The sequence below is a fragment of the Siphateles boraxobius genome, unplaced genomic scaffold, assembly GCF_051911475.1.
Source record: "Siphateles boraxobius isolate OS27281-9 unplaced genomic scaffold, OSU_SipBor_1 66, whole genome shotgun sequence".
In the NCBI taxonomy this organism is placed as follows: Eukaryota; Metazoa; Chordata; class Actinopteri; order Cypriniformes; family Leuciscidae; genus Siphateles; species Siphateles boraxobius.
Window position 1 is genome coordinate 22,350,188 of NW_027509193.1, and position 26,986 is coordinate 22,377,173.

The window sequence follows — 26,986 nt, forward strand, 5'->3', positions numbered from 1 at the left end:
TCAGATGGATAATTTAAGATTTGCAAATGTGTTTGTAATCTATTAATTGTTTCTATCTTGTTTATGGGTTTTAGAAACCAACAATTACCATCTGAGAATTGTCTACTCCTATATGTCAAGTCAAATAAACTGGGAAAAGTAACTGATGATTGAAAGAGTTTTAATGGACCCACCGTTCCAGTAGCAACAGCTAAATCAGCCTAAAATCCCTGCTAATTTTACATTTTACGCAAACCCATTCTCCATATTGTCTGAAAATGAACATTTGAGTAAAATGTGATCCCCATCTCCTGTGGTTTTAGATGCTGTATGTTTATCAGACACTTTAAACAGCAGGTTTCTGAAAGCGCACTCTTAAGAAAAATGGTTCTAAACAGTACCAAATTAGGGTTCTTTGGCTTGTAACAATAGCAGAACCCTTTTTTATATGGTTCCATAAAGAACCATGCTTTGAAAGTCCAATACAGGACCTTAATGGTGGTATAAATAACCTTTTCAACAATATATTTTCATTGGAATTTGTATATTAGCATCTTCATATTATTAATACTACTGTTATTAATATTATTTTTATATATTAATTATTAATATTGTATTTTAGTCCTCTATCTGCCTAGTCTTATTATATCTAGTTGCCTCTATTAGGATTTACATAAAAAAATAGCATGTTGTTTCTATTAGGTATGTCTTATTGACATGGCAGATTGTGGCAAAAGTGACAGTGCTCTAAACAGTTGTTAGCTGAATACATTAATGTAGCAAAGTATGTTTTTGGCGGAAGGAGAAGGCGGGAACCGGCAAACGTGTAACACACTTTAAGCCTCTGATGTTCTTCATTTGGGCTGACACTAGTGATCTTTAGTGTCTCCAGATACCCCAGGCAATAACATGTAATTTTGTAACAGAATAATAGTTTTTTTTTTATTTTATTTTTTTTACAAATGTAATTCTACTCTTTTTATTAATGTTTTTACTCAACATTTGTGCAGTTTTTGGAGGATTTATGTTATATTTTAAATTTATATAAATAAATGAAAAAAAACCACGATTTTTCAAATAGGTTTTTATACAAAAACAGCTTTTTATGTAAAATTCGCTTTATAAAAGACCTACATTACTAAATTTAATTTATGGGGATAACATGGATAATTGTACATGGGTTAGTGTAAATGTAGTGCCCATATTTTGGAAAATGTAGTTTTAAAAGTAAAAAATTATCATTTTAGCCACTAGATGGCTATAGAGCTCCACTATATACTATCTGCTATTTGACTAACTAAAATATATCTTTTCACAAGTTTTTCCAGTTGGACTCATATCTAAATATTATGAAATCACAATTCTAACAAAAATAAATGACTTTTTTGTCAAACATTAGCATTTTTTGTACTGGAAAAAAAAAAGTTTTTTCAATAATGTTACATTATGATTAGAATCAAACCTGAAAAAGATAAAAGTTGAGTTTTTAGTTTATCATTTATTTCAATCCTCTTTTTTTTCATATAATTGTACAAATGTAACCTACACTTCAGTTACTAACTGTAACAGAACAGTGCTCTCCACAATTAATAAAAAACATTGACATTGAACACGATATAGATGTAATGACCAAGTTCCAGTGAAATATCTTCACAATCTCCAATGATGTCTTTACATCCTTCATTATGTGTGTATTCTTGAGGTTATGATCCGTGACAGCATCTGAAATACACAATCGAGTATAGAGTTACATTGTGTCTCTTCCATTTATGTAAAAACAATTCTGTTCATGAAGGCCGAAATTAGCAAAAATGGACAGTATCAGCCCTTTATTGTGTTAAAAGGAAAAAGTGATATAAAGTCATGGGATAGCTTTAATGTTTTTTTTTGTGACTGGGTATGTTTAGCCATAAAGTAATAATTATAAAAACAAACAATATGGATCATAAATTCCATATCTCTGTTACTTTGTGGAGAAGAGATGAGTATCCTTAACTGAACAGAGCTGCTCACACTTGCATGTTCAGTTAAACTAAAAAGAGAAAAAGGCATGATTGGTAGGAAACCAGTTACAATTTTTAAAGTTATAATTTATAGACATTTTAAGAAAGAAATCCTTTTCCTGTTGACAGTCTGTGTATAGTTGAATAGCTGATCTCTTGAAAATCAGTAATAAAGAGGTGCCTTTGACAGTTACAGATTTGAAAAACAAAAAGGCGGGAGTAAAGAACCCTAAACTCCAACACAAAGAACCATTTTAGAATATAAATGGTTCTTCAGGATGTTTCTGTTCTAAATAGAACCGTTGAAAAGAACCATTAAAGAACCATCTTTTTTTAAAGTGTAGTTAAAAGACTAGCTTTTCCTGTCCATAGTTGCACTGTGTCTTGGAAGTAATGGGTTCTGACAAGTCCTTCCAACCAAAATAAGTTCATGCAGCCTGACAAGCCCAGACAGATAAGGGTTAGACTTGCTGAAGTTTATCTGCAGTGAAAACTATTTTGTGTAGATACAAGCAATACGTGGCACATGGCCGGATGGGAATTTTTGCCTTATCCTTTTGTTTTGTTTTTGTCTCCAACAACCATTACTGTTTTATCGCGGCAACTGCCGTAATACCCTGCCTTGAGACAGACTTGAGCTCAATCAGGTTTATACATGTTTTAGACTTCTTGTAGGAGCACCGAAGGAGAAAGCAGAGTCTGGACTGTCAGCCAATGAGACTGGAGACGTATATGCCTGTCAAATCACTGCAGAGAGCAAAGACTGCAAAAGACTGAATCTGCTCAACTCAAGTAATTTTCCTGCCATTCATACGACCCTCAAACTTCACTTTATCCCCATTTGCAGTATTTATAAATATTATTACTGTAGTTGTAATTTAATTTGATTCATTTTTCTTGCATTCATATAAGTAAATTTCTTTCTTTTTTTTATATATTTGTTATAGAAATATAAAATAGTAATAAAGTGTTAATTAAACATACTATTATTTAATTTCAATAATATTTATTGTTATTATTATTAATAATTATTATTATTTGTTCCTGCCATTTATACCGGACTTAAATATGCATTATTAATTTTTCCCTCTTTTATTTCATTTATTATTTTTATTATGCAAAAGGAAATGTACGATTGAGTACTGTTGCTGTGGGATGAGAAAGTGTTTCAAAGTGTGACAGCAATCATGTCTCCGTGTTACTACAGAGAGAACCGATCGGAATAATTGCTTTGTGTTATGCAGATCCTGATGACAAACCAGACCCTAAAAATGATTTAATAGATGGGATGTGGCTTGGTGTGTCGATAGCCAGTCAGAGTCAACCAGGGGGCCGTGTACTGGTGAGTTTCATAATAAAGACCTGATCTCTCGGCCCCTGGTCTATGAAAAGTCAATCCATTGTTCTCTCCAACTTAACATTAATATTCATCACTCTGTTTAATAGGTGTGTGGCCATCGTTATATACGGAACTTCTCAACCAACTTTCGTATGATTGGGAAGTGCTTTGTTCGAGGAAATAATTTAGAGTATAACAAAACAGACTCTCAGTGGCAGGCGTACGATGAGGTGTGTGACCCCAGAGAGGATCAGATGGCTGAAGGCATGTGTCTTGCTGGAATGTCTTCTGCCATCACTCAGATGAAGATCTTCCTCGGTGCACCTGGATGCTTCAACTGGCAAGGTGAGGGAAATCTGTTTCCTGTAAACAAACATTTTTCTTTCTAAAAGTAAAATTCCTTTATTAAATTCACTTCTAATCATTTTCCATTATACGCAGGAAATACATATTCACAGTGGCATAACCCCGATGATGAGTTTGATAAAGTGAAGAGCAAGCTTCAAAACATGAATAAAGGGAATATTTACATTGGTAAGGCAGTGCCACAACTATGCTTTCAGTTTTTTCAAAAGAACAAGAAATATTTTTAAAATATTTTAAATTAAAGTATGTATGTAAATATATATATATATATATATATAATATCTGTGTGTGTGTTGCATTTTGTTATATATTTTGATATGTATAGACACACAAGTATACTACAAATACATTTACATATTTATGTACTTAATATAAATACCTTGCAGTTGTATTTTTGGTGTACTAAACTGATATACTTAAAGTCTGCTTAATTGGAACAAGTAGTTTTGTAAGGTCCAACTAAAGATATAATTAAGCATATTTGATTGTGCTGAAATGAAACTATTGCAAGTATACTTTAGGTTGCATTTAAATTATATAGTGATCATACTATCCTTACTAAATTGATATTAAACACATATGCTTAAGATTAAGAAATATTCATTGTGCAATGAAGTTTAATTCAAATACAGTTAAATTATAATATTTAGTAAGTCTCAAGCAATATGTCTGTAAATATATTAATGGGTTTGTTGAGTAGTTATTATGAAATACATGTAGGCCTATTTTAAATACATTTTGGCATAGTTTTTTTTAAGGGCAGACTCTGCATCCATTGCCTCTTAAGAACTCTTAAGAAAATCCAAAGTTTCCAAAACTCATAATGACGAGTTGTGCTGATGTTTATGTGCATTTTATCTCATAAATGCATTCTTTCTGACATGACTTGAAAACATTGTAACTGCCGAAGCTAAACCTTGACCCCCATTGGCCTGCCCTAACATCCTACCATTGGTTGAACCAGAAATTGAAATTTCTGACCGCTTTGCTTGATCTATGTTTTGAACACGCCATAAAGTCAATGCCATCACACTCACCAACAATCGGGTTTGCTGTACTTTTGCTAAACAACCGAACTCCTTAGAGTGCACACTATTGGGATTCTGTGCTGCAGATTTGACAGATTTGTCAAAAGGAAACCTTGAGTCTAGAAACTCATTGCAGCTATAAAGACACAAGTCTCACCATGTATTTCAAATCTGAGAATGATGAAATTATTTTTAGAAGATGCTGTGTAATTTTTTTTAGATGAAACTTTCTTTTTGTGCAAACCAAAGAAAATGTGAGGTATGAACTGAAACATGTTTCTGCTAACAGGTGCTGTAAGGGCAGAATTTCCAAACACAACTTTTGCCTACAGCACAAATGTAACAATGAGCAATTTGCAAATTAAATTATTTAATTTGTTAAATATTTAAGTACTACTTCAGTCATTTATTTTTGTTGAATCCTCTTTTGACCTTATGATTAAATGTACAATATAATGAACTGTATTTGAGTTCTACACTGTAAAATCTTACTTTAAATAACATGTAATTTTGTAACAGAATAATAGTTTTTTGTTTTTTACAAATGTAATTCTAAAAATTTACTTAAACTTACTTTAAAAAAGTATGCAAACCGATTGCCTTAAAAAAACAAGGTAAGTGAAATAAGAATAGTATGTTGTCCTGAAGAATGATTAGTTAGTATAGTTTACTTACACAAGAGTTCTAGTAACTAAAAAAGATCAGAGAGTACTTGATAATTTACTTTAAATCAAATTACATTTTTACCATTGTTGTGTTTTGCAGGCTGAGTCTGTGTGACTCAAGCATGATCAACTGCAAGATTTTGTAACAAATATAGAGATTATATCAACCCAATTAAAGTTTCACAAGGTTTTTATGACATAAGTGTTAGCAACAGAATTTTAAAAGATCATAATTTGCAATGAAATATAGTTATTTTATGTATCATTCATATATAATATGTATTACTTTCCTTCCTTTGAACACAAATAACTGTGATTTCTTGTGGAGAAGGAGGAAATGAGTGAAAAGTCTATTAAGAATTGCTCCGCCTCAATACCTGCCATTTTTTGCTTGACAAAATGGCACTCAATCCAATCAGTTAATCTGAACTAAAAAGTGTTAGTCAGAATCATTGTTGGATTTTACAGTGTATTTGTTGAGTATAAAAATAGTATATGAAAGTTTAGAGGAAATGTGTTTTGAGTAAAAAAAAAAAAAAAATCATGAAGTTTTATGATTATGGCCTTTACCTTTTCAATAATTTACCTACACTTTGAATAGGCTATTGCTTAATTCAATTAAAATTGATTTCTACAGCACTTTTCACAATTCTGCATGCTTGCAAAGCAGCTGTACATACATGTAGAAAGTAGTTACAAAATTACATAATTACAACAAATAAAGAAATCAACATATAGTCAGTTTGAAATGGTGAAAGAAGTTGTATTACTTTAGTGTATTCCTAATACACTCTAATGCACCATAATACACTTTTGCCATTAATAGTACTTTAATGGCCCATTGCACTTTGAAATGTGGACTTCAGTCAAAATATTATGAATTATTAAACAAATTATAAAAATGATCCTGAACAGTCCTCAAAAATTACACTAAAAGTAAAAATTTACAAACAATAACTGCATGAAAAGTATAACAACATAAAATGTATTCAAATAATTTTAATTCACATTTAAATTCGGAGCGCAATGCGAGACTTTCATTGCGTTTTACATCAGGAGCAGACAGTTCTGCAGAACACTGAGAGTGAAAGCCCGCAGAGAAATGTTATGGATGGTTTTATTTCATCCGCATTCACTGAAACACAAGCAGTTCTGCGCGTTCACATTCTTCCACCAACGAACGGAATTGTCTGTGTTTTAGTGCGTGCACAAGAATAAAACTAATGTTATGCCAGCCAGTTCAAGCAATTGCTTCCTGCAGCGTTAATGAAAGATCATGTCAGATAAAAGAGAAAAACATTCTGCAGAGGATATTTAATGTCGTGTTTGCTGGTTTTATTTCCTCAACAGCTTCAAGTTTAACGCACTTTCATGTTCTATACAGTTTAGCGTTTATTTTCACGCACCACTTATTGCGCCTATATTGAAACTTATCTTAGTGATTCACTGTCTTTAAATCCATATAATGTGTGCTGTCATTGATGGCAAAATCTGTTTGCTTATAGTATAGTACTAACTTGTAACAGTATAGAAAGAACAAAAAGTAACCCCAGTTTGGCGTAATGTATATCTGTGTGGTGGCGCAACTGGTAAAAAAGAGTGAGCTTGTGTTGCAGCGACTCGTGTTCGATTCCAGTTCGTAGTAGTTCCTACAATCAATGTGCATATATCTGTTCTCATTGTCTCACTGATATTCGGATGATATGTGAGTGACTGGGGGTGTCAGTAAAAGGCAAATTGTGCCATTATTTATAAAGATTACTTTATTGTAGCCTATTTGAAGCACGCTATAATGATGCCATTGGTACATGTCATTGGAATGTCATTGTAATGTGTTTTAAAAGCACTAAAAGTTTGTTATCTGTATAATATTAATGTATGTTCAACCCTCTTACAGTGTAATTTAATTGCAATTGTAATGTCACCAAAAATACCTCTGAAGTTTATGATGAGTGAATTCTGCATTTAAGTAAAAGCAAGTATACTTCGAATAGTTCCATTTAGCACAAACAAGTATATTAAATACACCTTTAGTTGAACTTCAGCACTAATTTCGGACAACTAAAATCCATTTAGTACAAAATCAGTTGTCCCAATTTAGCAGACTTTAAGTAGACCAATTTATAGTGGGCCAAAAATACACTTAGTTATACTTAAGTACATATGAATAAATTGTGCTTAAGTATACAATATTTTTCACAATATTTTTTCACACACACACACACACACGCACGCACGCGCGCGCGCGCGCGCACGCACGCACGCACGCACGCACGCACGCACGCACGCACACACACACACACACACACACACACACACACACACACACACACACACACACACACACACACACACACACACACACACACACACACACACACACACACACACACACACACACTTTCTACATATTTTTTTATAACTATGTAAATATGTAGATATAGAACATGGCACTTGGTGATTGTTGACTGATTGCTCTGCAGGTTACTCTATAGCTGTGGACCGAGATGTACTAAGGAAAGACAAAGACACAGTGGTAACAGGAGCTCCAAGAGACGAAGCCAGAGGATCTGTGATGATGACTGAATTTGATGATAATCTTGATAATGATAAAGTCAAAATGAGTGTAACGGGGGAACAAGTAGGATCCTATTTTGGCAACAGTGTTGCTGTTGTGGACCTTAACAATGATGGGTAAAGACAATTCTTGGGGTTTTGCTCCCTTTTAATTGAGGTCATTAATGAAACAGATGATCTTGACATGGAGGTGTTTTCATATTATCCATATAGCTGGAAGGATCTGATTGTTGGAGCCCCTTTCTATTTTGACCGGAACAATGATAAAGGTGGTGCAGTCTATGTCTATATGAACCAGAACGGGTCTTTTCGTAACAAAGCTGACGTGGTCCTAACTGGGCCTAAGGACTCCGCTTTTGGGATGGCTGTTGTTGCTATTGGTGATTTGAATCAGGACGGCTTCCAAGGTAGAATTTGTGGGGTGGGGTGGGTGGGTGGAGTGGGTTCTGTATTTGCTCAGTACAAGGAACATGTATTTATCTTTTATTAGTTTATTGCTAATGTAATGTAAATGCAATTATTCACTTTTGTATGCAATGCTCAGTCAGAGTAACAGTCAATGACATTTTACTTTGCTGTCTTCTTGTGGCATTACTAAGAAGTATTTTGACACTCCTCCTTTCCTTCACAGATTTTGCTGTTGGTGCTCCATATCATAGTACAGGCAGCGTATCTATATGGATGGGTAGCAAAATGGGTATTTCCCAAAAGCCAAGTCAGGTGAGATGAGAATATATAACTATTAAACTAGCATTGTAATTTTTTTACACATTTTTTGAATAGCGGTTTTGAAGTAAAAGTGTTTAGCATTTCTTTAGAAGACTTTTACACTTAGTTGTACGACATATATTACAAACAGTTCTACCTCAAACTTTATGTACCGGAAGGACAGTGATTCCTCACATCCTTGTGTAGTCATTATTTACAGATGCATAAAAGTAACATTTTTTGGTTAAATTAACATTTACAATGTTGAATGTTCAAAGGTTTGGGGTTGGTGAGATTTAAAAAATATTTTGGAAGAAAATCTCTTATGCTTGCCAAGGTTACATTTATTAAAGTAAAAACTATAAAAACAGTGAAATTGTGAAATATTATTACATTTTTAAAATACATTTTATTTTAATATATTTTAAAAAAAAAAATCGTATTCCTGTGATGTCAAAGCTGAATTTTCAGCATCATCACTCCAGTCTTCAGTGTCACTTGATCCTTCAGAAAGCATTCTAATATGCTGGTTTGGTGCTGAAATCACCTTATTAATGTTGAAAACAGTTGAGCTGCTGCTTAATATTTTTTGTGGAAACTGTGATACAATGTTTATTTTCAGGATTCTTTGTTGAATAGAAAGTGTACAAAAACATCATGTATTTGTGTCTGTGATCCATTTTTTAGCGTAGGTTTGGTTTTACACTAATAGGGTCAATCCTGACTATTTGTCTGTGTAATATGTGTTTACTATATATATATATATATATATATATATATATATATATATATATATACACTGTATTCACACTGCTATCAAACTAGACATACTTTAGATAGGACAGGACAGTTTATTGCAAATGTCTAACTTTTGCTCCAACATTAATTCCTTAGGTCATTAAGGGAGAAGAAATCTCAGGTGGTGGATTTCAGACATTTGGCTATTCCATCAGTGGTGGCATGGATGTGGACAGAAACAGTTACCCAGACATAGCGGTCGGATCATTAGATGACCGTGTGGTCTTGCTTAGGTGACTTGATTGTGTAACTGTATTTTTTCAGGTTTACATATTTTAGTTGTTTAGCATCAAGTTAGAAGATAAAGACAGTTAACTATTATATCACAATTGTAAGTTATGGTACTTTGATTAGCATAGTGATTTTCTTCAGGCCAGGGATCCTAACCTCACTGTGTTTTCTTTATCTTCCACCTACAAAGGGCACGCCCCGTGATTCACCTAAAGTTGACTTTCACTGTGACACCAGCAGTTATCAACCCTCAAACCTGTGAAGCCTGGTAATAAATCCCTAAACGTCTCGCTACAACTTGCACATTTTTTGTTTACATGGAAATGAAGGAACCCCACTACAAAAGTGACTACCGTGTCACAAAATAATAATTAATAATTGTTGATTATTTCCCAAAACACTGACTGGATCAGAATGATTAAGAAATAAGACCGAAAATTTTTACTTTTTGAAATTGTAAAAATGTTTGCTTCATCGGAATGTGATGACACTTGATGACTTTTGTCCCATTAGCTGTGTGAACTTACCAAAAATTATGGACATGTTATTTTAATAGGGTAAAAAAAAAAAAGAAGAAGTCATACTTGGCTCATTGACATAGGAAATGAATGGGAAATACGAACAATACAAAAACAGAGAATCTTTTGGTGGTACAAACCACAAATCAGGCACTGTGCAGAAAAAAAGTGCACAGCAATGAATTACTGTCATTCCTTATTTCGTTTTTGATTTTTTTATTATAAAATACTGAGTAACAGTATTCTATGTACTATATATAAAGTGCTTTCCATGTGTTCCCTTTCTAACAAATTTTTAACGTTTGACTTTAATTATAATGAAAAATCTGGAACTTATCTAACAAAAAATATCTAAACCTTTACAAAAAGTAGTGTTTCAGAATGTCTAAATCTCAATGCAAAACCTAATAAAATTATGAAATTATGTCAAAAAACAAACAAACAAAGGGAATCCAAAAGCCTCACTATAGGGATACAGGTGATTACATGACATGTTTTATTTTTTAATGCCTCCAGATGGCACTATTCTCACTTCAAGGCCTTTAAAGCTACAATATATAATTTTTTCGTTGACAGAAGTCGCATTTTCAAAACAATAACAAAGACGAAGTTTGATGACGCTATGAAGGAGAATGGAACTATGGGAAATGTCATTTTCACCATCCAGAGATGTATAGAATTCACAAATCACATAAATTATATATCAGCTAATAAATTCGTTTTTGTATTACCTGGACGTTTAATCACACTGTTATGTCATCATAATGAATTGGCTGCCAGGAACGTGAAATGGAATGCTATATTAGCCTGTTACTAATATGTGACTATTTGTCAAATGATTTGGTGGGTTAATGCTGCGCAGTTTTACATGTTTAAAACAATCATACTACAAATAGGAACTCTCGCACACTATCAGTGCTTGCAAATAAAACTTTAATTTAACAGCAACGTTTCGGTCTTTCGACCTTCATCAGGCATCAGGCATGCCTGATAAAGGTCGAATGACCGAAACGTTGCTGCTAAATTTAAGTTTTATTTGCAAGCACTGATAGTGTGCGGGAGTTCCTATTTGTAGATTGTCGATCAAGCTTGGTCTTCTTTTCCTACGCACCTATCACCAACAGTTGTGCGATGGCTTTTGTTCATTAAAACAATCATACTAAAAGTACATTTGAACAAACCCACAGTATTTGCAAAATTGCTAAATATTTTTGTGCAACACATAGGCTACTTAATTTCACTGCCATAGACTTGGTCACCAGACTTGACAAAAAGTGTTACTGAAGTACAAACAAAGTGCAATATAACTGTAGTGTACGATGAATAATCTATATTTGCTTACCTGTCTATTAAAACACATGTGAGAGTGGAGTCTCTGTGGACAGATCAAGTCCAGTTTGTTGCGGAGCTCTCCCCATCACGAAAACGCCACGTCGATATTGATCCTTGTTTTATTTCTCCGTTTTTCCCAAAGCCTGCTTGCCTAAGTTGATCTATGTTTACAGTTTGTGGGAGTTTTTTTGTACTCGCCAATCTATAATTGTGAACCATGATGACTGAACGACACAACAGCGGTGAGCGAGATATTGTATCATAGATATGCATAGATTTCTAATTAGCGGCTTACGTAGCGGCCCATTGAAACAGACGCTAATGAGGAATCTATATATAGAGCTCGGGCGTAACCGTCATGGAACGGTGCATTGTGGGTAACGTCGGCAATTTTAGAGGTAACGCAAAGGCCGGTTTGGAATAAGGTAATAGCGTAACCGGCCGATCTCTGGATAAATATAGGAGTTTATTGATTTAAAAACGATTGTATTGCTCCAGAATGAACAGAACTGTGTCCATGGCAACGCTCTGTTTTTCATGGCAACGGTGTGTTATACTTAGAGGGGGTCGCACACCGGACGAGAAGCGCAGCGCCATGTCTTTAAAATTGGAACACATTATTTTCTATGAGTGTACACACACCGGCGGCGCCATTCGGCGTCTGTCCGCGGCACCCAGCTGCGTCTCAGGACCTCGTTCAAAACCCTGCCGCGCCACAGAGCGCAATTTACATACTTTTATATTAAATTTACATTTATTTGTAATAACAGTTAATAACAGTTAAACTACAGAGCTCCAGCAATAGAATAATATGTAAGCTATTAGTAATAATAAAGCATTTTAACATTTAAGCTACAGAGCTACAGCTTCAGCAACAGAATACCATTTAAGGTCCAGTAAGTTACATAGGAGACTATAGCTTGAAATTACCACTACATTTGTGTGTCTATTGGCTGAATGATGCTTTCTAGAAGTGTAAGGTACAAATCATGCCATAGCTTTTCAGTATTATACTAACCTAGTATATCCACCAAAATCTAGATGAATAAACTAGGTGACATTGCTAATCGAGAATTGGTATGCTGATTTGGCTAACGGCAGCTACATCAGTTATAACAGCTTGCTCCCAAAACACAGCAACGTACTTACTGCTTCAACGTTAATCTGAACAGCATAACTTTAGTTTACTGCTAAATGAATATATTCAATGTAAATGTAGCTAGCTAGTTGACTCTGGCAGCTGAAAATCTATTGACCATGTGATAAAAATATCAGTTAGCCGTTAGCGCTAACAGAGTTGACTACAAAGCAAAGCAAAAAGACCACCACTTATATGATTTATGAGGCGTTTGCCCTGTCGATAGTGAGACCGATTACAGCAGTTCACAATACAGCAATACTGAACCATTTTCCTAAAAATAACCTAAATTAAACCTAATATTATCTAATGACCAACGTAATTACGTACTGCCTACTATACAGTAAATCTACTTCCGTACCGTGATTCCCACAATGCATCGCGACGTGACGAAACGATCCCGAGCTCTATTGTGTCTATGGTTTCTACAAGCGAAAACTGAGGAAAGCGTGTCTATTACGTCATTGATAGGCGACAATGACCAGGGATGAGACATTAGGCTTGTTTGAGATGAGCAAAATCTGCGCAGAACCGATCACCGGTGATCAGCGCGTAATGCATGCCGGTTAGAAATGTGTCCGAGTGTGGTCCGCCTTGCTCTGATGTCATGCTGACGTGTCAAAAAGCTTTCGCGAACGCAAGGCGCACGTGTCGGATTCTGCAGTCGCGCGCAGTTGCTCTCCACCGACTGCGCTGATCAAAAGCATGATGGGAAACGACTTGCTGACGACACAGCTTAATGTTGATTGGTTTAAACAACCGTGATGTATTGTTCTCTTTTAAAATGTTAGATTTTAAAACTGGGATATCATGTTTTAAGTGTATATGTTATGTGTGAATATTCCCAAACTCTCGGACAGTGCGATCTCTATGGGTTATGCAATGTCATTTTATTATAAAAAAAACACAAAGCCTATGTCTGTATTAAAGAAAAAATGATTGATAAACACTTATTTGGAATGGAATTAAATAACAAGTACTTTGGGTGTCTTGTTCATTATATTTATTTTCATATAAAAGCAACAGAACTTAAATTACATCCAGTTTATTAGCAACACTGTGCACGAGCGTGAATCCCGCGATATCCATCATTGATCTCGCAGATGTCAGATCCACTGCGAGAAGCAAGAACTGTCCGGCTTGCCTGCGCTTTTTTCACTCCTCCTCTCACTGCAGCCGCCTACTCTCGACTACATTTCAGGCGAGGCAAGGCGCATCTCAAACAAACCTATTATCAGAGCCTTTCTACGGACAAGGGGGTAATCCATCAGCAGGAAACTGAAGCCTCGCGGGAGCCACCATTGTAGCAGAACTTCACCTGCTGTTAGCATTCCATTGACTCCCATTCATTTTGGCGTCACTTTGACAGCGAATAACTTTACATCCGAGGCATCCAAAGGCTTAATTTGTTCATTACTAAAGAAACACGACACTGTATAAAAGGCTCCATTACTGTGTACCTTACGTTATGGCCCCGTAGAAGAAGAAAAAAGGCTAACGATTGCAATCTTTTACGGCCTATGAGGCAATCGTAGTGACATAGAGGCAGAAGTCAAGGCAGAAGCCCATAGATAGAGAGTCCATAAAAGTAACAGGACAAAATATTTCAACAACGTGTTTGAGGAATTAGGTGATTCAGATTTGTCTTGGCACAGCTACTAGAAGATTTACAACTGTCAGACTGTTGTCAACCTCAGTTTGAGCCTGCGCAGTCGCTCAGTCATCAGGAAGGAAGTGCAATAATCGGGGTTCAGTCTTCTCCGTTGAAATCAATGGGGTTGCTGTGTCCATTTCTTTTACCGTCTATGTCTACGGAGAGCCTGGCCACTCCCTATTAAGTCCTTTTGTACCGAATTTTGGTTGTAGTTCCACAAGAGTTCCACTGGAGGCGATCGCCCATGAGTGCAAAATGAATGGGAGTCTATGGAGCTAGACGGCTAAATTTGTCTCTTTCAACCGATTGCCGTTGAGAAATCTCAGATATGATTGTAGGTTTTGCAAGTTCAACATGGGTTATAGGTCGAAAGTTGAATGAATGAGTACTTATTTCCTTTCGATTTCTTATAGGTTGAGTTGTTGTTGCCCATTACACGCTAGCATTCTGCTAATGAACGCTGATTGGTCAGTGAAGGACTGATTACGACCAGAGATACCGCTTGATGTCATCGTGGCATCCGAAGTGGGACCATAATGTGTGTGTGTATTTTCGGCGTGGTCTTTTAAAACAACAAAACAAAAACTCTTTTAGCACGTGTATTTACCTGTGTCAGCTGTGTTGTCCATGCCTCGAGAGAAAAGAAAGTGCAGAGCGTGAAAGCACCAAAGTGACTGAAGGATTGCCAAAAAAAGTATCTCTGATCGTACGATCTTTGTGACGTCATTGACATTTTAAAAGACTTTTTAAAGCAAATAAGTGACTCTAAAAAATCTAACACCCAGTAATGTGTAATTTCTTTGCATCTCCTTTTGAATACAACATTCAAATTACTAGACAAAAAATTATATCCTGAGAAAAGTGGATTTTGAGGGGTATAGCTCCATTGACCTCCATTCATTCTGCACTCGTCCTGTGAGCGCCCTCATATGGAACCAGAGTGGAACTGCAGCCAGTTCAGAAGCCGGAAGTTTACTGAGAGTGGAAGTTCTCCCCTTATTAGACATTCTCTGACATTATTAAAAATCGGAATTTCTATGGATTTACAAATCCTTGGGAACTTTTTTTTTGGATAATGTAAGTACACAACTGCATGAAATATATCACACTGTGAAAGTGTTTTTTGAATATTTTATTACAAAAATCGTACATATTGTACCTTTAACCTATTTTAACGTGAAATATTGCATTTATAAAAAAAAATTCTTATAGCTCATAAAAAATTGCTTATAAATATTGAATTGCATCATAAAATCCTCTCAAAATGATAAATAATAATCAAAAAATATGATTGAACAAAAATATGACATTGATTTTACTGAAAAAGTCACCTCTGAGTGACCATTGCATTATACGCAAAAAAAAACAGGTTATAAATCGAAATCTTTGACATAATGAAAGTATATCTAAATGTTATACTCTAATATATATTTTCCTAATTTAATTGCAGCTTAATATTGATTATTTATTAAAAATTAATTTATTTAATTGTACAGCTCTAGTCACAACTGTTGTTTTAATGTCTATATCTATCAGTTAATTCTGTTTGTCTTTTCCCTATGCAGTATTGAAGCAAAGGTCTGTTTCTCCTACACATACAGCACTGGCATTTCCAATTCCCAGAAGAGTATTAGTAAGTTCCACATCTCAATTTGTTACCCTAAATATAAATGCAAAACCTCTAAATGTTATAGTCATGTGAAATGTATGATTCAATGCGCTGTTTCACATTCTGACAGTCAGAATTAAAATCCAACATTAAGTGTAAGAAAGATCTGTTGTTTTCCTCAGCTTTTCAATATACGGTGGAAGCCGATCAGCTCTCATCTCGAAATACTCGTGTTCATTTCCTTGACAACAAAGAGGGCAGATACACTGGCAAAATGTCCGTTAATCCGTCTGGAGATTGTCGTTCTCTGAAACTCAACGTGGTATGATTCAAGGCCATCCTTTGAATTGCCATTTTAATCTGATGGAAAGGCTCTAACATATGCATCAATTGGGCCGATATGTTAATGTTTGGGTTGATTCACCCTGTGGTCAAATTGGGCTAATTGTTAGAGATTTGGTATGTTGTCTCTGCATTTAACTCTCACAGTCCACGTCGATGCAAGACAAGGTGGTTCCGATAGTTTTCGAGCTGAAAGTGTCTTTGGAGGAGCCACTTCCCTCAGGTGGACCGACGTTGGAGGACCTCAATGCTTTTCCTGTGATCAGCAAAAGCAACGCTCTGACTGCAAAAGCTGAGGTACCTTTGACAGCATACTTTGCCTCGCTCAAACACAAATTATGTTTTTTTGGAAATGCAATGTATACCCTTCACCACCTGCTCACATTCTCGCTTCTATAACACCAATGTCATCTTTTTCTTTAGATCCACATACAAAAAGAATGTGGAGTTGATAACAAATGTGAGAGCAACCTTCAGATGACGGCTACATTCACAGATGAGCAGAACACACCGTTCCCCATGTAAGCTCAGTATCATGCTTCCTCTGAAAGGAGAAATAGATGACTGAATAGACATGAATTTATCAACTGAATATCTCTCATCATGCTACAAAAAAAGGATCTACCTAATCTGATCCTTGCTTCCTTTAAATGATGATCCATTTTCGCTAATGAACACTTTTGATCCAATGACCTGAGCCATAAATGGTTTGGAACTGCCATGACATCATTGAGGTGATGTGAAATGCGTCTAACCTGTCGGTGTGTTTTTACAGCCGGAATGGCCTCCAGATTTTTCACTACACTACCGACGTGAGGAAGCTGAAGTTAATGGTTAATGTGTTCAACATGGAATCACAGGACAGGAAAGCAGAAGACGCTTACAGTGCTCTTCTAAATGTCACCATACCCTCTTCACTCAGCTTCTCCAGCCTGAATCCCAAGGTAAGATCTTTAGATGTCCTCAGAAATTACACCTCAGTTTTGTCATGTAACAATCTATGTCAGAAATCACCAATTAGCAGACCGCAGTCCAGATCCAGACCCGCCATTGATTGATCTAGAACTGTTAATCAGTCCTTCCAGAAAAATGCAGAGTTTTTTGTGATTGTTGCAGGCAAAAATCCTTGATTATGTGGCACGTTGTCTTAAAAAATGCGATGGAATATGCGGGACATTTATGCAATTTTATGCAATGAAATTGCGCGAACTTGCAAAAATTGCGCGAACTTGCAAAACAGCGGTTTGATGAAAAAGAGAAAAAAAAAGTGATCCCCCAACACCCTGTTCTCACTAGGCTACTACCTTAATGTAAAGAGTCATTTCTTAGTACTTCCTATGATAAGCAAGCATACTACATCACATAAAGTGCTGGGAATATTTAAGTTCTCATCTTGTTTTATTTATTTCAGACCTTAATAAACACATGGCACAAACTTACAAAACATTGATGAGTCAAACAATTTCTGTAGCTTTACAAAAGGAATATGCTACAACTTCTGTAAAAATAAAATGTGTGCTTCCTGTTTTACAGCTTTTCAATGATGTTCACGTCGCGTAATTATGTAACTTCATAACGTTCCCATGGCAACAGGGGAAAATGGCTGCAACATTTTTCAACTTTCTGCTAAGATATATGTGACTTTTTTGCAACGAAAATGTTATTTTGCGCGGAAATCTTCAATTTATGCGGCGAAAGTGCGGCGTATTTGAAAAAATTCGGCCCCCGCATAAATATGCAGACTTTGTCTGATTATGCATTGAATTATGCGTTTTTTTTCTGGAGGGACTGGTTTATGGCACATTTATGTGATGAACACTATCCTTTCCAACCAGGCCAGCCAAGTGTGCCTGTGGTGAAGCCACCACACCTGAAAATGAGACAACATCTAAAGATAGTTAATCAAAGCCTCTCCCTACTCAATTCCATTCCTCCACCCCAACACCTATTGCTATAATGACCACTTGTGCCATAAACTTGAGACCGCATGTCTCATTTATTAATAAAATTGTAAACAAACATATACAACAGTCAGAGAGCATTGATTGTCATGATGACAGAGAGCCGCCTCTATCAGTATGTCAACACTGGAAGCGAGTATAACATTGTAACACTAGAATGCTCAATCTTTTGTTGCTGCCTGTAGGCAATAGTTTCAGCAATAATATTGCTCCTTAAAAAACAACTTTGCATTTTTTTACAGTGTATAGACAAAGATGCAGTTTTTGTAGAGACTACATAGTATTTATTTAGGATTTTAGAATTATTTTTACAGTACACTGCTGCTATCAGTTTGGACATTTATTTCATTTCATAGCTAAACAAGCCATATTAGCAACTTTTTGTAAAAATTAGTTACAAATGCCTGGTTGCATAAAACACCTTAAGTGTAATTTTCCCTTAGATCACGCTTAGGTTTTTCCTTACACTTATAAGGGTGTTGCAGAAAATAATCATTAAGGCCTGGTTTCACAGACAGGGATAGATTAAGCCAGACCTTAACTAAATTAGGATATTTAAGTAGCTTTCATAAACATGCCTTAGAAAAAAAATATTATCATCTTGAGACCAAACAATGGCACTGACATATTTTAAAATATGCCAGTTAAAACAACTCAAACATGCATTTTAGTCTGGGACTAGCTTATGCCTTGTCTGTGAAACCAGGGCTATGTGTTGCATAAGGGTTTCTTTAGGTGAATCATCGTAAACCCTTAGATTTTCCCTTAAGTGTCTATTTTTCCCTAAATAAATGCCTTTAAAAACTATAAGGGTTGCATAAAACCCTTTAAAGGCCCACTGAAGTGCCTTGAAACACGCAGCATTATTCAATGTGTTGTCTTAATTTTTACTGAAACAGGAAGACAGGATGGGACACATCGAACAGCTCTTCCCTTTTTTTAAATTAGCCAGTAGCGTTTTGTTTATATCACAGCTCGGGCATTTTCTAATCTCTAACCATTTCTCCTCATAATCTCCTCCATATCGCTTTAAAATACAGCATTCTGTGTGGAATTCAAATGGGTCGGATGCATTTTCTGGTCTGAGCCGACTCACACATATGATCTGCTCTGTGCTATCGTGTCTTTGGACCGGAGCAGACTGTGTGTGCGCTGCAGCGGTTTGTGTGACACTAGCGTGAAACCAGACTTCTTTCGCCCCAATGCGTATTTACACTGTCCGCATCATTCCCTATCCCCTACTATATATAGTGCACTGTGCCATTCACCATGTAGAAAATAGTAAATGTGTGAACAAGTACCTGATTTTAGCCACAGCATCTTTTGTCATTGTTTTGGATCACACTAGCGTATAGATAACAGTAAGGCTAACCTAAACTAAAAGCCAAAAAAAAAATACTCGCTGTCATTTTCCTAAGTATAACATAAGATTTGGCAAACCATTGGTTACATAGAGCGAGCAGGTTTAAACCAAGTCTTCTAACGAGACATGATCGGCCGCACATATAAACATTGATCAAATTACATACAAAGCTCGTATCAAATATAGTCAACGGAAGCTCAAACGTGTGTGTCTCATCAAGCAAACACGTTTGAGCTTCCAAAACAGCCTTGCTCCATGTATTTCAATGAAAATGATAAAGAAATATTTCAAAAGTCTTGAGGGATGTCATGAGGATGAGTAAATTAATACATTTTTATTTTTGGTTAAACTGTCCCTTACCTAAGAGAAGGGTTTAAATGATTACAGTACATGCAAGTGTTAAGGAATCAGACTCACGGAACAGAGATGAAGCAAACAGGAAGTTTATTTGGACAACTGAGCGGGTGAACTAGAACGCTGGAGAAGTAATTAGGTCGTTACAAGGTAAGGTAAGTAGTCCATTTCATTCTTACAAACGAGACAGGATAGTGAGCTGTGGTGAAGTGTGTGCTTAAGTAGTGGCAGTGATGATGAGGTGCAGGTGTGTGTGATCAGATCCCAGGTGAGGGAGTGCGCTGTAACAGTGCGTCCCAGACCCTCTCGCTCTCTCGGAACCAGCAGTGGACCGCTGGGACGGTTCTCCCGACCACGGGAACAATGGTGGCTGGAAACAGAGTACCCACTGGAAGGGAGTGAGTCTAGTAGTCGGTTGACCGAGGGAGTTCTGGGCATACTCGGCCCAGCCTAGGAACTGGTTCCAAGAGTTCTGGTGGCACTGACAGGAGGTTCGTAGGAAATGGCCTTTCCTGGATCTTCCTCTCGGTCTGCCCGTTCGACTGCGGATGGTACCCGGACAATAGGCTTACGGTCACACCTAGGAGGGAGAAGAACGCTTTTCATTCCCTTGATATAAACTGCGGTCCGCGGTCTGAAACGATGTCTTCTGGGAGTCCATTATATCTGAAGACGTGATTGAGGGGAGTTCTGCTGTTTCCATTGCTGTGGGTAGTCCCTTTTGGGGGAGAAGACGACAGGATTTCGAGAATCGGTCAATTATCACCAAGATGCATGCATTACTGTCAGAAGGTGGGAGGTCAGGCATGAAGTCCACTCCTAGGTGGGACCATGGCCGGTTGGGAACGGGCAGCGGCAGAAGTTTGCCAGATGGTAAATGGCAAGGACTCTTGGCCATGGCACAGTCCGCGCATCCTTGGACGAACCTTCTGACATCCCTAGCCATGCTAGGCCAGTGCCCAAGGATGTATGTGCGGAGTGAATCAGGGGTGTGCGTTGGGCTCTGGTGACATACTGACATCCGGGGGGACAGCCCAGCAGTGCGGCGTTGGAGGCATTGGAGGAGGTGATGGAGTCTGAAGACCACTGGATGGGACTAACGATCAACTCGGGTGGCATGGGCTCAGGTTCTTCGCTTACCCCTTCTGTAGCATACAGACTCGAAAGAGAGTCAGCCTTCACATTCTTTGAACCTGGATGATAGGAAATGGAGAAGTTAAATCGGGTAAAGAACAAGCCCCAACGGGCCTGGCGGGGATTGAGTCTATTGGCCTCTTTTAGGTACTGGAGGTTTTCATGATCAGTGATGACTGAAGGGGTGTTGTGCACCCTCCAACCAATGCATCCACTCCTCTAGGGCAAGTTTTATGGCAAGGAGTTCTTGGTTGCGACATCGTAGTTCCTCTCCGCTGGGCTGAGCTTTTTGGAGTAGAAGTCGCATGGATGGAGTTTGGCTGGGGTCCCCTGCTGCTGAGACAGTACCACTCCTACCCCGGTAGTGGATGGATCCACTTCCACGACAAAAGGTTTCTCGGGGTCTGGATGGATGAGGAGCGGTGCGCTGGTGAATGTTTTCTTCAGTCGTTGGAAGGCTTCGTTGGCAGCTGCTGACCAGGACGAGGGATGGGTATCGTTAAGGTTTTAACGGTATTACTACTCTTACCGATACTGCTTATCAATCCGGTACTTTAACGGTATTCTTATCGGTTCTTTTTTTTTTTTTTTTTTTACATTCGGGTAACAATTAACATTTGCTTTATATTTTGAAATGTAACAAATCTATAGCAAAAGAAAAAGCAATGCTTTAACAAAACAAATAAAATATCTATTTGTTATGCAGCAGTGTGCAGGCTTTTTTGTTTTATATACATGAGATAGGACACGATAAGCAAAAACAAGTACAAACATATTGCCAAAAAAAGAATACAATTTAACAAAGATCCAAATTATATACACAGTGCTTTAATTTCAGGAAGCTCTACTAACATTATTTTTCAGGTAAGTGTTTCTGTCTGAAAAGAAATCTAATTTAGTAATCAAATGTAAAACAACAATGCATAGTTGTTGCATTATTAAAGCTAAAGTTATTCATTCAAGAGCTGTGAGTGATTTTCTCTGCCTTTTGTTGTTTGATTCGCATTAATGGCTCAATCGTCAGCAGGTTTATTAGACGTTGCCCCTTTAAGACCGAGTGCAGATCTAATAGTGACTGATGCACCATAATTTTCTCCCAATTATTTACGTCCATTTAAGACATAAACTGTGTTTAAGTGAATAAATTGTGTTTCAGTGAATCTCCGAGCTGGTCATTTTTATATTTTTATTTATATTTGATAGTTTAGATGCGCACATGAAGCCCAAAGTTAAGTAGGCCTATACTTTTCTTGTCTCGTTGCAGTCCATTTCGGAGCGCGCGTCGCCTTGTAAACAGCGTCTCTTGCGCAGATTTTTGTGCTTTTAATAGGTCTTTTTATGATCAAACACGTCCGCAATTTTAGCAACAGTAGAGACTGCATTTTACAACGTTCGTGCTGATTCTGATGGCACGTTTGGGTTTTAGGAAGAAATGACAGCGTATCGCTGTGAAGTGAAGGAAGTTGCGCCAGACAGAATGCATCTAGTTTGTAATGGTTTAATCTCAAATATCTTCTTTTTATAATCTTTGAAAGCCGAAATCTAAAATAAAATTAGAATAATATCCCAGATCTAAAGTGTAACCACGTTTGAATGTTTAGTTCTGTCCTCATAGTCACTCATAAAGCAGGGACTGTCGTGTTGTTCACGCAGTGGCTCCGCGTGAGAGATCGCTCTCTCTCTCTCTCTTCTGAATAGCAGAATTGCATCACAGACAAATGGTTTCAAATATAGAAATGGATGGCGAGATAAACATGTTCAAGATAACGTCTTTATAGCAATAATAAATAGTACGGGTATTTTCTTAATTTCTCCAGTACCGACAGCAGAACAGATAACGTCCGAGCTTATCGATACAGAGGCCTTTCAAAATTTGTAATACCGGGTCTCGATACCCATCCCTAACCAGGACAGAGACTTGGGCTTGTTCTGCAGGAGACTGGTGCTGGAACTGTAGCCGAAGATGAACTATCTGTAAAAGTTTGCGAAGCATTGTAGTTTGTAGTGCCGTCTAGCTCGATCCAATGGCGGTTTTCGAATTAGCGGTGAAGGTCTTTGCGTATTACTCTCTTTTCTCGCGGCAAAGTATTTTTGGTTAAATTCAATAAATTTTTTCATATGTATATACCAGTGGCGGCTGCTGGTCTCTCAAAGAGGGGAAGCTCATTTTCGGCCTACATCATAGAATTGTCCATTTATTTAAACGTAAATTCTGCCCTGCGTTTCTTTTCAAGAAAATGCTCTGTGACCCTGTCGTACCAACTAGGCATCTTTTCCAGTGACTTGACCAGTGTCCTCTCAATGGCCAGCAGAGCTAGGCTGCTTAAACGACCTTGGCCCATTGTGTTACGCGTGTAGGACTTGAGCCGCTTTAAACAGGAGAAGCTCCTTTCTACACCTGCAGATGTAGCTCCAATTGTTGCCACTAATGAGAACAGTTTGTACAGCTGAGGCATTGCACTGTCCAACTCCATGTTTTTAAGGAACACCAAGTAATCACACAGCTTTCCCCTGTTACCCTGCAAGTCCTGATCTGAATACAGGACTTGAAGTTCAGACCTCAGTCTCCCTGAATCAAAGTGATGGCCATAACTTTTCAGGACACTTTGGAAGGCCTCCTCTGGAAATACTTGCCTCATGTCATCAAATTTCCCTGGATTGACTAATTCTAAGAAGAGCATACTTTACAAATTTGAAAAACGTAAAGGAATCTACTCCAAGATGTTATCAAGGATCGCCATGTACAGATTTCTGTAGCGCTCTTGGGGGTCCTGCAATTGGGTCAGACGGCGCTTTCTCATGGGCTCATCTCGTCTGTTGTGAACTTCTTCCTTCTTCAGTGTAGAAAAACTCAGAAGCGAAAACCAGGAGACTTATTTAAGCAGGATTCTTTATTCGCTGTAGTCTGCTTCGTACCCAAGTCAAATCAAGTCTAGTCTAACTAAGGCAGTATACATTGAGTTCATATATACATTTCAAGGGGGAGGGATTACATTGTGATGAACAAAGCATGTAAATGAGCTGAGACATGAGAACAGGAAAGGCATAGACTTCTCGTACTGAGATGAGACAAATGGTCTCAGTAATAAAATAACAGGTGTTCAAACTTGCTCAGCATGACTCTTCACCCGGTAAACAACGAGAACAGGAAAAGCCTAGCCTTCTCGTACTGAGATGGGACAGTCAGGAATATCCCGCTGGGAACCCCTACCGTTTGCAGAGATTTCCTGGTCTCATCATTTCTAAACTTTCTCAATATAAAATACTATTGTATTGGAAATCTAAATTAAATATTTAAATAAATTTGTAATCCTACAGTGGGTCTGATGTGAGATCTGCTGTTTTGGCATAAACAGCTTGGAAAGCCCCCTCTGACCTCTTCTCTTTGACAAATGCAAGAAGAGACTCAATTCTTTTCTTGCAGTATGGGACATAGCAGAAAACACAGTTGAGCACTCAAATTGTGTGGACAGGACAGAGTCATATTTAGCTAATGTTTCTGTGAACTCCCTGTAATTCCCCTTGTTGGATGATAAACTACTCTCATCATGTCCCCTAAATGACAGCTCCTGCCGGCCAAGCAAGGATGTCACATCAATAAGGCGGTTTAGGAAGGTCCTGTTTTTTTTTACTGTTTCATTATGTTTAGCCACTTGAATGCCAGCACCTTTATTGATTGCATGCTCAACCCTGATCCTGCCCATGCAACTTAATCTTGCACATGAACTCACATGTTCATGGCTCTTTTCATGTCTTTTATATGCCCTGTCAAAGTTAGACAGATCTTCAAACCCCACCTTTGACCAAACAACACATCCGTGAGATGGTTTCATTAAGAGGCATGGCCAGCAGTACATTTTACTTATCACAGCACTTCCAGTCAGCCCGCTAATTTTGTCATACCAGGAGAGCTGAAAGGACCTGTTATTTTTCTCTATTTTTTGCACTAAATCAATCTTAGGTGTTGATCTGCCCTTCTGTTTAATTTTAAGCTTTTCCTCGTAAGGAAGACTTTCAAATGACTTCGCCAAAATCAGGTCGACAATATTAGCACTGTCTGACATCGTGTGCAGTTTCACCCACGCTAGCCTTGCCTGCTATATGAATGAATGAATGAATGAATGAATGAATGAATGAATGACGATCAAAAGAAAATTATTAAACTCGCTAAAACTCAAACAAGGGATGTGGTGTGTAACTGTGAAATATATAAATGAAAATTGGCAATTTCGCACGCAAATATCAAGAAATAGGTTGCAGCGGTTTGTCTTTTGACTACACTTGAGAAATCCGCGATATGACTGAGCGCGAATAGCTTCAGCGACTTCTTATAGTACAAAATAGCTGTCAGTCAAAAGGAGATGCAGTCTTTCGACAGATCCTCCAATCATCACTCAGACGCCCGGACTCCAGACCAGCCCACTTCTCTATTCACCCTAGAGACGCTGAGCGTCCCTGGGCGGGACATAATCGCAGCATTTATCCAATGACCGTCTAGTTTCGAAGCACTGAAAAAAACTGTTCAAAGCAGCCCCATTGAAGTCAATGGACGCTCAGTTTCAATGGGGAAATGCCATAGGGAAATGCACTGTGATGCTACGAGACTGTATGAGAAGGAAATCGAGTCAGCCGACCTGCTATACGTTGCTGATTCTGAACGAACTCGTCTTCGAGATTAACTTGTTCTAACGCATTTTTAGTCAATAAAATATTAGCACAATTGTACATATTTGACCATTATTTTTTTGACATTATACAGGGGAAGCTGAGCTTCCCTTGCAGTCTTAAAGAAATCGCCTCTGGTATATACTTGTTATTTAATTTGACTCCATAAATGAAAAGGCTTTAATGATATCTGTGCATCATTAAATGTGAGCGAATGTTTTACTATTCTTTTAAACTCTTGAATGAAAATAATGTCAAAGTCAATCAGAATAATCAAATGTCAGAATTTAATATGTCAGGTAAATGTATCATTACAATTTCATAATCAATTCAAAGATAATCACTGCAAAACATCAAATGCTCTAGAATAAAGAGGAAAAATTTTACCTTACAAGAAATGCATGAAGCTGAGAGTCTCGCAACTCTTAGCCTCACGGGCCAATCTCAAATATAGAAAAGGCCCCGAGCTCTCGCTGCGTTTCATTATATACCCAGACCTCATTTCAAATCTAAACATCATCCACAGTGGTAAGTCACTATTTGCTAGCAGTGGAAAATTAGCATTCAGTCAAATGGTCAAAAGGTGTTAACTCAAAGACACACCCTCCATTGTGGAAGATGTTTCTAAACTTCCTAAGAACTTTATTACCTTTTGGTTTACTTCTTTGGGAATGAGACATTTGTACCAGTCGCACCGAGACATTTCAAATAATACCAAACATGTATAAAACTCGATGATATTCATTCACATTAAACCATTTAGATTCTTTTGTGAGTTTGGTAGACCTCTGCCAGGATGAAGAATGGGGGAGAGAAATGTAGATTAGGATGAGGGAGGTGAGACCTTCGTCTCAATAGTGCATGAGGGGGAGTTCAAATGTTAATTTCCTTTATTTTATCAGAGAGTGGCCCTCTCTTAAAGTCCTTCCAGTTTTTCCAGTCTTACAGGAGTTCTTTAATGGTGAATGGTGTGGGCCAGTTTTGGATGGGCTCCACCTTCCCCTCGTCCATCTGGATACCCTTGTCATTGATGTTATAACCAAGAAACTGCACTGAGGGTTGGTGAAAGGAACACTTCTCGGCCTTTAGGAACAGATGGAAATCCTTCAGGTGTTTCAGGACCTCCGCAAAGTGATGGCGATGGTCTGCCATGCTCCGGGAGTAAATAAGGATGTCATCTATGTAGACGAGGACAGTTCGGTGAATGTACTCCCAGGGAACC

The 26,986-nt window shown here is 37.5% G+C and overlaps 1 protein-coding gene across 2 annotated transcripts in view; it reads left to right on the plus strand.

Moving 5' to 3' along the window:
• itga3a (integrin, alpha 3a) overlaps window positions 1–26,986 on the plus strand; it is a 48,428-nt gene that overhangs the window by 9,443 nt on the left and 11,999 nt on the right. The window contains exons 2-15 of one of the 2 annotated variants that reach the window (XM_077213010.1): window positions 2,647–2,774; window positions 3,227–3,324; window positions 3,429–3,666; window positions 3,763–3,855; window positions 7,864–8,074; window positions 8,171–8,364; window positions 8,589–8,677; window positions 9,560–9,696; window positions 9,885–9,962; window positions 15,902–15,969; window positions 16,128–16,264; window positions 16,435–16,584; window positions 16,711–16,808; window positions 17,063–17,231. In XM_077213010.1, coding sequence (XP_077069125.1) covers window positions 2,647–2,774; window positions 3,227–3,324; window positions 3,429–3,666; window positions 3,763–3,855; window positions 7,864–8,074; window positions 8,171–8,364; window positions 8,589–8,677; window positions 9,560–9,696; window positions 9,885–9,962; window positions 15,902–15,969; window positions 16,128–16,264; window positions 16,435–16,584; window positions 16,711–16,808; window positions 17,063–17,231 — 1,888 coding nt within the window. Of the gene's footprint in view, window positions 1–2,646; window positions 2,775–3,226; window positions 3,325–3,428; window positions 3,667–3,762; window positions 3,856–7,863; window positions 8,075–8,170; window positions 8,365–8,588; window positions 8,678–9,559; window positions 9,697–9,884; window positions 9,963–15,901; window positions 15,970–16,127; window positions 16,268–16,434; window positions 16,585–16,710; window positions 16,809–17,062; window positions 17,232–26,986 lie in introns of both variants that reach the window. The other variant, XM_077213009.1, reaches the window with a different exon arrangement.